Below are 16,582 nucleotides of genomic sequence, written 5' to 3'. Positions count from 1 at the left end.
CTGGAAGCTCCATTGTCTGATTCACGTGAACAGTGGAAATGACCTTCAGTGAAAAAGAAGGTACCATACACGCAGGGACACACCCAAGTCAGAAATCCTTAGAAACGGATCACAGCAAGACAAGGCCTGTGACTCAGAAACTCTCCTAGCTGAACAAATGGCCACCAGAAACATGGCTTTGAGAGTCAAATCCTTAAGAGGGCGCCCCTCACAAACCCTTAAGGACTAGATTAAGACTCCAGGGTGGACACACTCTGCACCAGAGGACGTAAATTCTTCACACCCCGCAAAAAACGCACATGAGTCGACAAAGCAGCATCTTCAATCTTCCCCTAAGTGTACATAAAGCCGCCACCTGAACCTCAAGAGACTCTAGCGCCAAGCTTTTAACTAAACCTTCCTGCAGAAAGTACCAGATATCCACCACCAAAGTTTCCAGAGGTCACACTCCACGAGCATCACGCCAGGTCTCGAAAACCTTCCAGATCCTGACATACGAGAGAGAAGTAGACTTTCTTCTAGCCTGCAAGAGTGCCGTCACCACTGCCTCGGGATAGCCCTTGTGCCTCAAATGCCTTACAAAAGCCAGGCTGCTAGACAAAAGTGAGCAGCCTGGTCTGAAAATATGAGCCGTTGGCGAAGAAGACCCGAAATGTGACCAAATCGGCCTGTCCACGGTTAGATTGACCAGATCCACTCCGGAGCCACCAAGACCACCTCGCCTTGGTGTTTCTCTATTCGATGCAACACCTTTCCCACTAGGGGTCATGGAGGGAAATCATAAAGCAGCACTCCCCGAGGCCAGGGCACCACCAGAGCATCTACGCTCTCAGCCCCGAACTCTCGTCTCCAACTGAAAAACCGAAATGCTTCATCATTTTGACGAGTCGCCATTAGATCTACATGAGGATCCCCCCTTCTCTCCCGGATGAGCTGCATTGCTATCTCAGATAGCTCCCATTCTCCAGGATCCAACATCTTGCGACTCAGAAAATCCACTTGCATGTTTTCCACACCTGCTATGTGTGAAGCCGCTATGCACTCCAAATGTTGCTCCGCCCACTGAATCAACTCCTGAGCCTCCTGGGCCACCGCTCGACTCTTGGTCCCGCCCTGATGATTGATATAAGCTACCGTAGTCGCATTGTCGAGCAGCACCCTTACAGACCGACCGCTGATCAGAGGCAGGAAGGCCCGTACAACCAGTCGCACCGCCCTGGTCTCCAACCAACTGATCGATCAGGGCTACTCGTCTGTCCCAAAACCATGAGTGGATTGGTGCTGACAAACAGCACCCCAACCAGAAAGATTGGCATCCGTAGCAAACACTACCCAATCGGGAACTCCAAAGGCACACCAATCCAGCAGCCACCCTCGAGAGGCAGGGTAACAAAAACAATCCTCCGAGAGCGGATCCCAGCACGCCAAAAGAGCCTCCTGCAAAGGTCTCATATGCGCAAACCCCCACGGGACCAGTTCTAGGGTAGAAGCCATTGAACCCAGAACCTGCAAATAATCCCACACCCTGGGAACCAGCATGGACAGCAAACGCCGAATCAGCCTCTGCAGCTTCTGAGCCCACTCCACCATCGAGAAGACTTTGCCCTGCTGCGTATTGAATTGGGCACCTAGATACGCGAAGAACCAAGTGACTTTTTGTCAGGTTTACCACCCAACCGAGCGATTCGAGCAAGTGGACCAACTTCTGCACCAACTGATGACAAAGAGCCTCAGATTTTGCCCTGATCAGCCAGTCAGCCAGATAAGGATGCACCAAAATACCTTCCCAATGCAACACTGCCCAACCACCCCCATCACCTTGGTGAAAGTGCGAGGCGCCGTGGCCAACCTGAAGGGAAGAGCCTGAAACTGGAAATGGTGACCGAGAACCAGAAACCACAGAAATCTGATGATCCCAGCAAATGGGAATATGAAGTTAGACCTCTGTCAGATCCAGTGACGCCAAAACTCGCCCATGCGAACCACTGCAATAACAGATTTGAGGGTATTCATGCAAAAACATGGAGCCCTGAGTGCAGCATTCACCTTCTTTAAGTCCAGAAAGTGCCTTTTTTCTTTGAGAAGACAAAGTAAATGGAATATCTTCTCGTCTACTGCTCAACTCGAGGGATGGGAACCACCACCCCGAACTGCTGCAACCGACGCAGTTTCCCAAACTGCGAGCTGCTTGCTGAATGACCCGCATTGGGAAACCAGAAACAACTCTCGAATGGGCTTTGCAAACTCTAATGCATACAGTCTCTTATCACCGTGAGGACCCAATGATCCGGAGCGATCTTGGTCCACGCCCCGTAAAACTGCATTAGTCGGCCCTCTATAGAAGGAACGATGGCGTGGACCAGCCCCGCCTCATTGGGATGATTTAACTCCCGCTGCACTACTGGTGCCGGTATCACGGAAGGGTCTTCTACCCCCACCAAAGGACCGACCCCAAGCATGGTCCCGAGCCGAGAACTGTTTTTGCGGTACCGAAAAACCTCTGATTGGATGGGACTGCCTGAGAGACCTCACCTGAAAGAGCTGCTCACCCTTAGGCTTGTCCTCAAGCAACCCATGCAGTGTATTTTCCCCTAAACTTTTTATCAGCTGCTCCAAATCCTCACCAAACAAGAGCTTCCCTTTAAAAGGTAAGGACGCTAGTTGAGCCTTGCAGGACACATCCGCCGGCCAGTTGCACAACCACAGCAATCTCCGAGCGGAAACAGCGGCTACCATAATCCGAGAGGACGTTCTCACCAAGTCATATAAAGCATCCGCCCCATATGCCACCGCCACCTCTAAACGCTCCGCCCTGTTGGCATCAGCACCCGAGCTTGTCTGGGATCCTGAAGCTGCTGAACCAGCGCAAACAGGCCCTCTGCATAAAATGGCAGCCTGAAGACACCTTAAAAATCCTCTTCAGGAGGACTTCTACCGTACGATCCTGAAGATCTTTCAGCACTGCGGATCCCGCAACTGCAATAGTCGTCTTTTTAGTGACCGCAGAGACTGCCGCATCCACCTTAGGCGGCGCTAAGAGCTCCAGCATTTGCTCAGGTAAGGGATAGAGCTTCCTCACAGCTCTTCCCACCTTCAAACCGGCCTCGGGAGTATTCCACTCCCTCTCCACAAGTTCCGCACAGGCTTGTGATAAGGAAAAGAGCTTGGTGGTCCCCTTAAACCATCGAGAACCGGATCCGCACCTTCGAGATCTGAATCCCACCGTGGCATGTTAAGACCCAGCTCCTGAAGCACCTGAGGAATCAGTGGGCCTAACACCTCCTTACAGAACAAACGTACAACCTTAGGGTCGTTGCCCTCAGACACTGGAAATCCCGGGGTCCCCGTCCCCACCGGGGAAGCATCGGCACCATCCGAATCCTCCCCCTCCGGGACTGCAGGGATCAGAGTCGCCACTGGATCTCTCATTTGCCCCTCTAACCGACCACCACACTTGCGAGTGGGCAGATGCGTCTGCTGGCTTGCCAAATAGGCCTCATGCAGCAAAAGCACAAATCAGCCAAAAAAGGCTGAAGCTGCACAGGCCAAGCTGCGCTGGGCTCCTCAGCCTGATCAGAGTCACTCTGAACCCCTTCAAGGCCAGTGAGGATCGGGGACAGAAGTGGGGTAACAGCCAAAAAATAATTCAAAATGGCCGCCGCTCCCGCGCTGAGGGGGAAGGGATCATCCCTCTGCCACGCTGTTTGACAAGCCTCCAAATGCAGCAGGGAAAACAACTGCAGGCGTTTCGCACTGCTCCGACCCATGCGGCAGGCGGATCGGCTCCGACCATGCGGCAGGCCGACCCGCGCCCCACTGCACGCTGACCACGGTCCTGAAAAAAACCCTGAACAGTAACTTGAGCCGCTGAGGAGGAGAAATCACCACTCAGCACGTTTTTGGTTTTTTTTGTAAACTTTATAAAGCTAGCAACCCTGGGAAAAAAAAAAAAAAAAAAGGAACTCAGCTTCAAAAAGGAGAATCTGCCCCCGAGCCTGCAGCTGAGGAGCAGCCTCGTGAAGGGGAGGGATCTGAACCACCGGATTTACACTCCATGGGCGCCTGAACCGAGCTTACTAAAGGGTCACCAACCCCCGGCTCGTCTGCCTCAACCAGACAGGAACGGACCCACCAGGATCCAAAACCCCCCGGGAGGAAGGCTCAAAAGAAAAAAATCCTAACAACTTCAGAGCTGCAGATTCTGCACCATCTCCCATCTGTTGGAGACAGAGAAATACTGAAGAGCTGCAGGTGGCACAAGAGGTTAAGTGTCAGTAAAACTTTCGCTGTCTCCATCTGCTGGCAGGGAGGCAAAACCCAGGAGCCTGGACTGATCTGGGTATGTACAGGAAAAGCCCTTTGCTCAATATCAGCAGATGACATATTCCTGGGTGTCTGGAATGGCTCAAACTGCTTGTAACATTCTCTGTGAACCCGGTGGGAGTGCAGGAGATCAGCACATCTCTCTGACCTCGCTTCAGAATCTGGCAGGACTATCAGTTCTCCTGGGGCCAGGGGTGAAGACACATGGGCAGCCCCCGCTCCCTCTGGAGCCAGCAAAGTTTCCCTGGCAGATCAAGCCATGCCCTGGCCTCCACCATCACATTTACCCCTCCTGTCTTATGACAAATGGCAAAACCCACTGGGACATCCTCTCCTCTTCACCAAACTACCACCTCTCAACTAGGATTAATGACAAAAAGTGTTTCCACCCCCCCACTGTGTACCCCACTTCTAGCACCCCCAACACATCAACCCCTAGCTCCTCTCCCCACTGCTCAACCCTCCCCCCTGGTGCTCAGAATAAGTGGTGACGGGTGGCCAGTTCCTCCAGTTCACAGAAATGAAGGAGGGGGAATTATAAACATGTGGGGCCCTGAGAGAGAGTCACCTTACCTCTTTTTTCTCATCCTCCTCGGAAGGAGGGGCGGCCTCCGTTCTCTCCTCATTGGGATCAGAGGCTACAGTGTCCCGCAGTTCAGTCTCGGAGGCTCCCTCTGCTTCCGGCCTGCTTTCCTCCGTATCCATGGCCGCTTCTTTCTCTACACTGCTGGGTGGGGGGAGTTAGATGTTAGAAACACACAGGATAATATTCTGTAAATTATTTAACACGTTCATAGCAGATTCCAATTATATGTACGAAAAATTGTACACACATATCGACCATCTGACATGAATTATCTCCTCCCTTCAAAACCAACCTGCTGCTCTTGTACTCTGCCCTTCTTCCAACTTCTTGCCAATACAGATCTCCTCCAACCCGCTTCTGCTAGCCTCCCTCTCTCTTGACTTTGTTACAGATCCCAGCTCTGCTGCTCTCCCCCAGATCATCAAGATGGTAGGAAGTCTAATTTATAACTCGCATACAAAGCTTCTTCTCTTTCTCCCCCACCCCCTGGGGACCAGAGTCCTAGGGTTGCCCAATTTACAAATCACACACAGCTCTCTTCTTCTCTCCTCCCTCCCAGGGACCAGGTTCCCAGGACTCCTCTGATTTACAAGCCACACACAGAGATCCTCCTTTTTCCTCCCTGGGGATCAAGGATCCAAACCTCCCCTCCCCCTGGGATGAGAGTCCCAGAACGCCCAATTTAAAATGAATACCCAACACACACAGCTCTCCCCCTCAGGACTCTAGGATTTCTGATTTACAGGTATCACACACACACACACACACACAGATCTCCACTCTCTCACTCCCTGTGGATCAGGATCTGTCACACACACAGATCCCCACTCTCACGCCCTGTGGATCAGGATCTGTCACACACACAGATCTCCACTCTCTCACTCCCTGTGGATCAGGATCTGTCACACACACAGATCTCAGCTCTCTCACTCCCTGTGGATCAGGATCTGTCACACACACAGATCTCCACTCTCTCACTCCCTGTGGATCAGGATCTGTCACACACACAGATCTCCACTCTCTCACTCCCTGTGGATCAGGATCTGTCACACACACAGATCTCCACTCTCTCATTCCCTGTGGATCAGGATCTGTCACACACACAGATCTCCACTCTCTCACTCCCTGTGGATCAGGATCTGTCACACACACAGATCTCCACTCTCTCACTCCCTGTGGATCAGGATCTGTCACACACACAGATCCCCCATCTTACTCCCTGTGGATCAGAATCTCAAGGAGTCCTGATTTACAGGTCACTCACACAGATCCCCCCCCATATCTCACTCCCTGTGGATCAGGATCTGTCTCATTCCCTGTGGCTCAGGAACTCAGGACTCCTGATTTACAGGTCACTCACACAGATCCCCCCCATCTCACGCCCTGTGGATCGGGATCTGTCACATACACAGATCCCCGCTATCTCATTACCTGTGGATCAGGATCTCAGGAGTCCTGATTTACAGGTCACTCACACAGATCCCCTAGGTCACTCCATGTGGATCAGGATCTGTCACATAGATCCCCATCTCACTCCCTGTAGATCAGGATCTGTCACACACACAGATCCCCACTATCTTACTCCTTGTGGATCAGGATCTCAGGAGTCCTGATTTACAGGTCACTCACACAGATCCCCCCGATCACTCCATGTGGATCAGGATCTGTCACATAGATCCCCATCTCACTCCCTGTAGATCAGGATCTGTCACACACACAGATCCCCACTATCTTACTCCTTGTGGATCAGGATCTCAGGAGTCCTGATTTACAGGTCACTCACACAGATCCCCCAGATCACTCCATGTGGATCAGGATCTGTCACATAGATCCCCATCTCACTCCCTGTAGGTCAGGATCTGTCACACACACAGATCCCCACTATCTTACTCCTTGTGGATCAGGATCTCAGGAGTCCTGATTTACAGGTCACTCACATAGATCCCCATCTCACTCCCTCTGGATCAGGATCTGTCACACACACAGATCCCCGCTATCTCATTACCTGTGGCTCAGGAACTCAGGACTCCTGATTTACAGGTCACTCACATAGATCCCCCAACTCACTCCCTGTAGATCAGGATCTGTCACACACACACACAGATCCCCACTATCTTACTCCTTGTGGATCAGGATCTCAGGGGTCCTGATTTACAGGTCACTCACACAGATCCCCCAACTCACTCCCTGTAGATCAGGATCTGTCACACACACAGATCCCCACTATCTTACTCCTTGTGGATCAGGATCTCAGGGGTCCTGATTTACAGGTCACTCACACAGATCCCCCAACTCACTCCCTGTAGATCAGGATCTGTCACACACACAGATCCCCACTATCTTACTCCCTGTAGATCAGGATCTGTCACACACACAGATCCCCACTATCTTACTCCTTGTGGATCAGGATCTCAGGAGTCCTGATTTACAGGTCACTCACATAGATCCCCCCCCCATCTCCCTCCCCGTGGAACAGGATCTCAGGACTCCCGATTTACAGCTCGGCACATGCCGCCTGCCCGCGGATCCAGGCCTCCGTGTGTACATGAAAGGCGGTGTGTTAGGGGAGGGAGGCTTCGAGGCCTCCTATCCAGGAAGGGGACGGCCCGGGAACTTGCAAGCACACTTCGCCAGATCCAGAGGCTCAAGGAGGCACTTCCTGTGTCCCAGGCCCGAGGAATCTCCCCTCCCCAAAACGCCACCGCAGAAGCATCACAGGAGAACAGGATCACTCTAGATCGGGGGGAGTGCATTTGAGATTTAAATAAATCAGAGGAAGGAGCAGCCAGACAAAAGGAGGAGAGGCGAGCGCGGGAGGCCGCCCCAAGGGAGGGGGGGAGGGAAGGAAGGAAGGAGAGAGGTCTCACCAGTCTTTGTTTTCCGAAAGCATTTCCCATACAGCCCGGTGGCAGGGAAGGCGGGGGAAACGGAAAGCCCCCCTCCCGCGCGGGAAGGGGGAGGGGCCGCGGCCTCTCCCTGCCCGTTCGCCCGCTCCTGCCGCTCACTGACTGCCGCCACCGCCGCCGCTGCGGGAGCCTGGGCTGGAGACATGCAGCGCGGCCATCTTGAAACTTACCCAGCAGCCTCCGCGGAGGAGGGGGCGACTGCGGAGAGAGCGGGGAGGGGGGGGGGGGGAGAGAGAGCGGGAGCTCGGGTGACAGGCGCACGCGCTTAACCCCTTCCTCGCCCGCTCGGTGCCGCACAGAAGCTTCCAGAGCGCGACGGCTGCTGCTGCTGCCATGGGAACCTCCCGTGGCCTAGCGGGCAGGCCTGGCCAGTCCTGATTCTGTACCCCGAGAACTACACGTCCCAGCGTGCCCTGGGGCAAAACCAGGACTGGCTCGGCCTGTTCTGCCAGGTGGAGGATCCACACATAGTGACAGATAGGAGCGGCCCATCAGGCACTGACATTAGCACTATATGTATGTATATATAAATATATATATTTACACACACATGGAGATTGCGAGGGTCGGCAGGTAAGGGGGTTTGTAGAATTAACATTTGGAATGCTTAGCGAGGGAGTTGGCACAGGTAGGTAGGTAAATAAATAAATAAGCCGGGGGGGGGGGGGGGCGCGGCACTCCACAAACTAAAAAGCAGCAAAAGTATTTTTTTTTCCACTCGGTGCACCACCAAGCTGTGGCATTTGTTGCTGGGGGATGTGGCCGAGGCATCGCGTATACCTGCCATGAAAAGGGGTTTGGACAAGTTCCTAGAGGAAAAGGCCATAAGCCACTGCTTGTCCCCTGGTGATGTACAACCAGAAATGGAGCTACTCTTTGGCTTTGTGAGCCACCGTGGCAGACAGGGTGCTGGGCTTGATGGACCTTTAGTGTGACCCAGCAGGGCACATTTTATGTTCGGCTGTGGTCTCTTATTCAGAAGGAGATCATATGTCAAAGGGGAGCAGGCAGGATAGCACACTGTGACTGTTGTAATGGAAATCAGAAAAAAAAAATTGTAAATATTCAAATAAATTAAAGAGATGCATTCTGTACAGAGAGCAGGAAGGGATCAGCCTGCACACAGACTCTGAAGTGAGCAGCCTGCATACACACTCTAGACTAGTGCTTGTAGCACACAAAAAGCGTGGGGAGTGTGCAGCCTGCATGCACAACTTGGAGAGTGAGTGGCCTGTAAAGCACAGACATTACACAAAAGAGTGGGGTGAGTGGCTTGTATCCATGGAATGGGAAGTAAGCAGCCTGCACACCCAAACATTACACATACAATCTGGGGAGTGAGTGGCCTGGAAAGCCCAGACATTATACAAGGAGTGAGGAGAGTGTGGCTTGTAGATAACAGATAGTCCCTGTACACACCGGACCAGTCCAGACTCCTGGGTTTTGCCACCCCTGTAGCAGATGGAGACAAATTTACCAAACAAAACTCTGCCTTATCTAGGATGGTGTCACCTACAGGCTGGCAGTATTCTTCTGTCTCCAGCAGGTGGAGGAGGTGCAAAACCTACAGTCTGTGCTAGAGCCCAGTTGGTATTTTGAGACAGGGCAGTTAGGTAATTAAAAAAAAAGACAGCACCAAGAGCCACTGGCGTGCTAGGGACTGCAGAGTTCACCTTAGCCTCCCGGGGGTTGTGAGGTCCTGAGGGGACCATCCCCCCCTGGTTCCAGAGGCAGCTGAGGTACTGGGTGGAGAGCCCCGATTGCCAGCTTGTGGAGGTCACTGGGGGTGATACCGGGGAGCCCAGCTCACTCCCCCGTTTGTTTTAACTTCACGGCTCGACTCTCCCTTCTCGCTGATTGTGTTGGGGGCTCTTTGCGCTCCGTTTTCTACAGGAATCAGGGGTGTTTGTTTAGTTGCAGCATGCCGCACTGGGCCATGGTGCTGCGCTTGTCGCGCGAATTGTCTTCAGGGGGGAGAGGGTGCCTCCATGACTCAGAGTAGGGTCTTTCTTCAGGTCCAAACAGTGGCAGGCGCTTTTGGGGAGCTGCAGCGCCATTTTGGATGCAATAGGGTCAGTGTCTGAGGGAGCGGGCGCCATCTTGGCTCTGATTGTACCGGTGGCCTCCATGGCATAGATGGCGCTCGGGGAGGAGGACCCTCCACCACACTTGTCACCGCAGCGCAAGGTCCCTGAGGGGGACAAACCTGCGGAACCGGCCTTGCCTATCGCTGTGGACCCAGATGGTGATGGGGATGATATATCCTCTGATTCTTCTTTTTCATCGGATTATGTTTTGTTTATGCATAAGGCCTTTAAGGTCCGGAAGAGTCATGACTCCCTGCCCGGACCCCGGAAGCGAGCCAAGTCCGACCAGGACCCGGGTCCCTCGGGGGGACAGTGCCTTTTAGCGCATGGACTCCGGTGGCGGATCCGGATACCTCTTCCGACTCAGATGACCAGGACAACCAAGATTTGCCCGCCCAGCCCCCGAGGGGGGTTGAGGGGGATGCTGAACACCTGCAGGGAGGTCTGCGGGGATCCCATGGGGCAGATGGCAACGACCCGAAGGTTGTTCATCTTTTTAGGAGAGAGGAACTGGGTCCACTGATTCCGGCTATCCTTGGAGAATTAGGTATCCAGCTGCCCCAAGAAGAGTCTAGGTTAGGGGCTACAGACCCAGTAGTGTTAGGCCTGAGGGGTCCGCCGTCAGCTTTCCCTTTCCACTTTTCGGTGACAGATTTACTCTTCAAGGAATGGGACACCCCGGATTTGGGTCTTAAAGTGGCAAAGGCAATGGACAAGCTTTACCCACTGCTGGAGGAGGCCTTGGAACTGTTAAGAGTTCCTAAAGTGGACGCAGCGGTGGCTGCGGTCACGAAGATGATTACCATCCTGGTTACAGGGGTGACGGCTCTTAAGGACGTGCAGGATCACAAGCTGGAGGTTCAGCTCAAGAAGATCTTCAAGGTATCCGCACAGCAATGTGCAGTAATTTCTCTTTGCACGCCGGCCTTCGTTGGGTACAACAGCTGCTAGCCGAGTCGTTTTCACAACAGAAGGCGCTCCAGGCAGGACGACTTGAGGCTGTGATTGTCTACAGTGCGGATGTCTTTTATGATTTGCTTCGCACATTGGCCAGAGCCATGGTATCGGCCATGTCAGCGAGGCATTTGTTGTGGCTTCGCAACTGGGCAGCGGATGATTCCTCAAAATCGCAGCTGGGAACTTTGCCATTTAAGGGCAAGCTACTATTCGGGAAAGAACTGTAGGATCTGATTCAGTCCTTAGGCGAGAATAAGGTGCATCAGTTGCCAGAAGATAGACCGAAGTCAAGAGGGTCCTTTACTTCCAGGTCTTGATTTCGAGGAGCTCGGGGGCCTCGGACTTCCAGGGAGTCCTTCGTCCTTTCGGCACAATGCCAGCAGGCAGCAAGCAAATTCTCAATCCTTTTGAGGCAGACATTTCGGGAGACCTGGCTCCAGTCAGAATGTGCCAAGCGGCAAGCCCTCCCAATGATGTGCGGTCGGTCCATTCCTCGGTTCCAGTGGTGGGAGGCAGATTGTCTCTATTTTATGAGGAGTGGGCCAAAATCACGTCGGATCAGTGGGTCCTAACTGTGATAAGACACGGTTACGCGTTAGATTTTGAACGCCGACCCCACCAGCGATTTCTGGTCTCCCCTTGCGATTTTGCAACAAAACGCCGGGCAGTAAAGGAGACTCTACAGCGTCTTTTCGAACTCGGCGCCATTGTTCCGGTACTGTCAGCGGAGCTTCGAAGAGGTCAGTATTCCATTTACTTCGTGGTGCCCAAAAGAGAGGGAACTTTCCGGCCCATACTCGACTTGAAAAGGGTCAACAGATGTCTACGAATTCCTCGGTTCTGTATGGTTGCTATGATCCGTAATAGCGTCGGTCCGACAGGGAGTGTTCCTTGCTTCCCTAGATCTCACAGAGGCATATCTGCACATCGGGATCCGGGCCGATCACCAGTGGTTTCTGAGGTTCTCCGTATTGGGCCAGCATTATCAATTTTAGGCGCTGCCATTCGGTCTTGCCACCGCTCCCAGGACATTCACCAAGATTATGGTGGTGGTAGCAGTACAATTGCGCAGAGAAGGCTTTTTTGTACATCCGTACCTGGACGATTGGCTGATTCGCGCGAAATTGGAATTACTATGCCAGCAGGCGATTCACGGGTTCTTCAATTGCTGAGGTCTCTCGGCTGGATAGTCAACAAGTCCAAAAGCCGGTTTGTACCTTCCCAGTCACTGGAGTTTTTGGGAGCTTTATTCGACAACCGGCTAGGGACTGTGTCCCTCACGGAGGAACAGATGTGTAAGCTGCAGCTACAGGTGCGTGCCTTGTTATCCAAGCGAGTTCTGAGGGTCTGGGATTACCTGCAATTGTTAGGATCCATGACCTCGACCACTGTGGCTTATATCAACCGTCAGGGAAGAACCAGGAGGCAACCGGTGGCATTAGAAGCTCGTCTATTGATTTCAGGGGCAGAGCAGAATTTAACCTGTATAGCTGCTTCTCACATTGCCGGAGTGGAGAATGTCCAGGCGGACTTCCTCAGTCGCAATCATCTAGGCCCAGGAGAATGGGAACTAGCGGATGACGCCTTTCAAATCATTTGTGCCCAGTGGGGCACTCCGGGCATGAATCTCATGGCAATGTTCAAGAATGCCAAGGCTCCTCGTTCTTTGCTCGTCGCAGGGAGATGGGAGTGGAAGGCGTGGATGCTCTCGCGCTTCCCTGGCCGACAGAGGTTCTGCTTTATGTGTTCCCACCTTGGCCGCTCATAGGCAGGATCCTTCGCCAAATAGAGTTGCATCCGACGGAGGTAGTTCTGATAGCTCCCAAGTGGCCAAGGCATCCCTGGTTTGCGGATTTAGTGAATCTAGCCGTAGCGGCTCCATTACAGTTCCCGGACATGCCGAATCTACTACATCAGGAACCCATTTGTTTCAACCAGGTTGAACGCTTTTGCCTAGCGGCATGGCTTTTGAGAGGAGATGTCTGAAATCCAGGGGATACTCTGATGCTGTAGTGACTACGCTTTTGCGCTCCCGTAAGGTTTCTACTTCTCTATCTTATGTGCTGGTCTGGAAGGTCTTTGAAGCCTGGTGTCTCGCTAGAGATATTGTTCCCACTCGGACAGATGTCCTGGATATTTTGAATTTTCTTCAGGCTGGATTGGCAAAGGGGTTGTCGTGTAGTTCCTTGCGCGTGCAGGTAGCAGCGTTAGGTTCGTTACGTGGTAACCTTCATGCAACATCCTTACCGAATCATCCTGATGTCTCTCATTTCCTTCGGGAGGGCAAAGCATTTGCGTCGGCCGGGACAACAGCCCTGTCCTTCATGGAATCTGAATGTGGTTCTGAAGGTTTTGTGCGGGGCACCTTTTGAGCCGTTGCGCAGGGTGACCGTGAAGGACCTTACTTTGAAGGTAGTGTTCTTGGTAGCTATTGCGTCTGCGCGCAGGCTGTCTGAGCTTCAGGCTCTATCATGTAGGGAACCCTTTTTGAGAATTTCGGATTTTGGGGTTTCTCTATGTACAGTGCCCTCATTCCTTCCTAAGGTGGTGTCCTCCTTCCATCTAAATCAGTCGGTAGAGCTTCCGTCTTTTCCAGACTTGGATAGATCGGATCCATTTTATAGGGATTTGCGGAAGCTCGATGTTCGTAGGGCTTTACTGCACTACCTGGAGGTTATCAATGGGTTTCGAGTATAGGATCACCTTTTTGTACTGTGGTCCACGAAGGGGTAACGTGGCTTTGAAGACTACCATAGCTCGTTGGCTGAAGGAGACCATAAATTCTGTGTATTTGTTGAAGGTAGATCCTTGCCAATGGGTCTTCGGGCTCATTCTACTCGTTCGCAGGTTGCATCCTGGGCGGAATGTCATCAGATTTCCCCAGTTGAGATTTGCAGAGCAACTACGTGGAAGTCCCTACATACTTTTGCCAGACATCGTCTGGATGTTCGGGCTAGAGGAATGGGAGGATTTGGAGAAGGGTGCTCAGAGCGGGCCTCTCCGGATCCCATCCCAAGTGAAGTTAGCTCTGGTACATCCCAGGAGTCTGGACTGATCCGGGTACGTATAGGGAAAAGACAATTGGTTCTTACCTGATAATTTTCGTTCCTGTAGTACCACGGATCAGTCCAGAGTCCCACCCATTTGTTGTTTAAGGAGAATGGAGAATCCGCACTGTATATTGTTATTTTCTAGGCAGATCAATTGAATAGCACGGGTTCTGTATCCATTTGGGGGTTGATGAGCCTGCTTGCGGTTGTTAGGTTACTGTATATAGTTAGTTTGGAGGTTTTTGTGATCCATTCTGTTTTGGCATACTGTAGATGGCACCATTCTATATAAGGCAGAGTTTTGTTTGGTAAACTGTCTCCATCTGCTAGAGGGGGGGGCAAAACCCAGGAGTCTGGACTGATCCGCGGTACTACAGGAACGAAAATTATCAGGTAAGAACCAATTTTCTTTTACACAGCGTGGTCAGTGAGTGATCCGTGCACACTGAGTAGGGAGTGAGTGGTTGGAACAGCCCAGACATTACAAAGAATGGGGAGTAAGAGGCCTGCACACACCCACACACATTACACAGACAGAGCGGGGGAGCGAGTGGTCTTCACACACGTTGTAGAGTAAGGAATGAGTGGCCTTTACACATACATACAAACACACACATTATACAGAGTAGGAAGTAAGTGGTCTTCACACACACACGTTACAGAGAAGGGAATGAGCGGCCTACATGCACAGCATTATGCACACAGCTTAGGAAGTGAGCAGACAGCAGACATTATACAGAAAATGGGAAGTGAGTGGCTTGTATACACAGTGGGGAGAAGGCAGCCTGCATGCATAGAGTAGGGAGTGACAGGTCAGTAGAGCGCAGAAAGAGTATGGTATGAGTGGCCTGCACACTAGCATTACCAGATTAAGAGTGGAGAGTGAATAGTTTGGACACAGAGTGAGAAGTATGTGGCCTGCATGCATAGACATTATACATACACAGCTTGGGGAGTGAGCAGCCTGTACACACACAGCTTTGGGAATGAGTGGCTTTCACACAGACATTGAGCAGCCTGCATATACAAAGTAGGGAGTGGCTAGAAGCACACAGACCTTACGCAAAGAGTCAGGAGAAAGCGGCTTGAATGTGCAGACATTACAGAGTGGGGAGTGAGCACCTGCACACACACATTGACATTACACACAGCATGGGGCGTGAGTGACCCGCATGCACAGAAACTGTGGCCTGCAGAGCACAGGACCCCACTTCAGCCTGCAGACATTATGCACTGGCAGATGTTATACACATACAACTTATCAATGAACCAGAGAGTGAGAAAGAGGCTGAGATCAAAAGACAGATGAACCCAGGAAGTGAGTGAGAGAGGACAAGAGCTGATACTACGGTACACACAGCACCCTTTGTACTTCCTATGACTGTACTGCAACAGCTCCTCATTTTGGTTCCCGTTAGAAGGATGAAAGACTGGGATTTTGGAATATCCCATTTCTACACACATATGGGGCAGACGCCTGACTCGGCAGAGAGAGCAACAAACTGCACTACTGCTCACCTTAGTACAAAACAATACAAATATTCATTTACAATTCTAACCAATTCTTGTTTGTTTGTTTTTGAGAGTGGACAGGGTTGGAATTGCAGAGAATACCGTGTAGGTAAGAGGCAGGATAGCTGAGACATGTTTCCTTTACAAACAGCAGCTCTTCTGCTTTCACTGTGCAATGCCAGATTTTGCCCTTATTGATGCCATCTCACCAGAGGAATGAATGCTCATGCTCCCTTTCTTGCTGCAATGGTCTTGGCTGCTTGTCTTCATTCTCTGACTCGGTAGTGGGTCTTGTCTCTCGGCAGTTGGTCTCGCTTGACTATGGGTCTTTTTCTTCGGTGTCTCTGATATTCTCCTCCCTCGATGGTTACCCTCTGTCTGCTGTGGGTGTTTCTCAGGCTGGAAACATCTCTCTTTCAGTGGTCAACACTCCCTAAAGCACTATGTAGTGCCATATCCCATATTCCAACCAAGGTCCTCAATTTCAACCAGCACTCCGCAGACTCTCAGACTGAGTCAGTCATGGACTCTCCACTTAAGAATGCTTGTTTCCATCCATCCAACCTGTTAGTCTCTTTTCTTTCTCTTCTTTATGGTGGTTTTCCCTTTCTTTCTCAGTAGATCCCCCTCTTCTTTTGATGGTGGGGTTCCCTCTTCTATCTCCAAAGGTTCTGCTGTGACAACTGGAGACTTGACTGCTTATTCCACCACTGGCCACCAACTCACTGTGACATCTACAGACCCAGTTCCCAATCCCACTCTGGTCATGAATTCACTAAACGACCTTCAATAAATTATTTAACCTCCATGTACTCAAACCTCTAATAGTAAGCTCTTATCTGATAATAATCAGAGTAGTCTGGGAACAAAGGTTATAGTGATTGTTGGTGTTCACCGGAGCTTCCCCTGGCTGCTGCTTACAGCTGTTACCCACTAAAAAATGTGGAACAAAGTCTCACAAATCCTGTGCCTGGAGCCATGCTACCTTAAGTTCAGGAAAAAAGCTAAGGCGTGGCTTTTCAGCAAGGCCTTCCCCAACGTCCTGAACCTTCAACAAAGGACCAAATTCCTGAACCCTCAATGAAGGACTCTTGAAATGATTCACATATGGATCTCAGTGCTGCATTAATTGCAAATTCTGATTTGACGTAAACTATTCTA

General features: G+C 51.6%; 1 protein-coding gene across 1 annotated transcript in view; it reads right to left on the bottom strand.

Moving 5' to 3' along the window:
* Positions 1 to 16,582, bottom strand: part of ACIN1 (apoptotic chromatin condensation inducer 1) — an 81,848-nt gene that overhangs the window by 20,314 nt on the left and 44,952 nt on the right. The window contains exon 8 of the mRNA XM_029581417.1: positions 4,897 to 5,050. Coding sequence (XP_029437277.1) covers positions 4,897 to 5,050 — 154 coding nt within the window. The remainder of the gene's footprint in view (positions 1 to 4,896; positions 5,051 to 16,582) is intronic.

Source organism: Rhinatrema bivittatum, chromosome 16, assembly GCF_901001135.1.
Source record: "Rhinatrema bivittatum chromosome 16, aRhiBiv1.1, whole genome shotgun sequence".
NCBI classification, from domain to species: domain Eukaryota; kingdom Metazoa; phylum Chordata; class Amphibia; order Gymnophiona; family Rhinatrematidae; genus Rhinatrema; species Rhinatrema bivittatum.
This window is presented reverse-complemented; position numbering and strand designations above follow the sequence as displayed.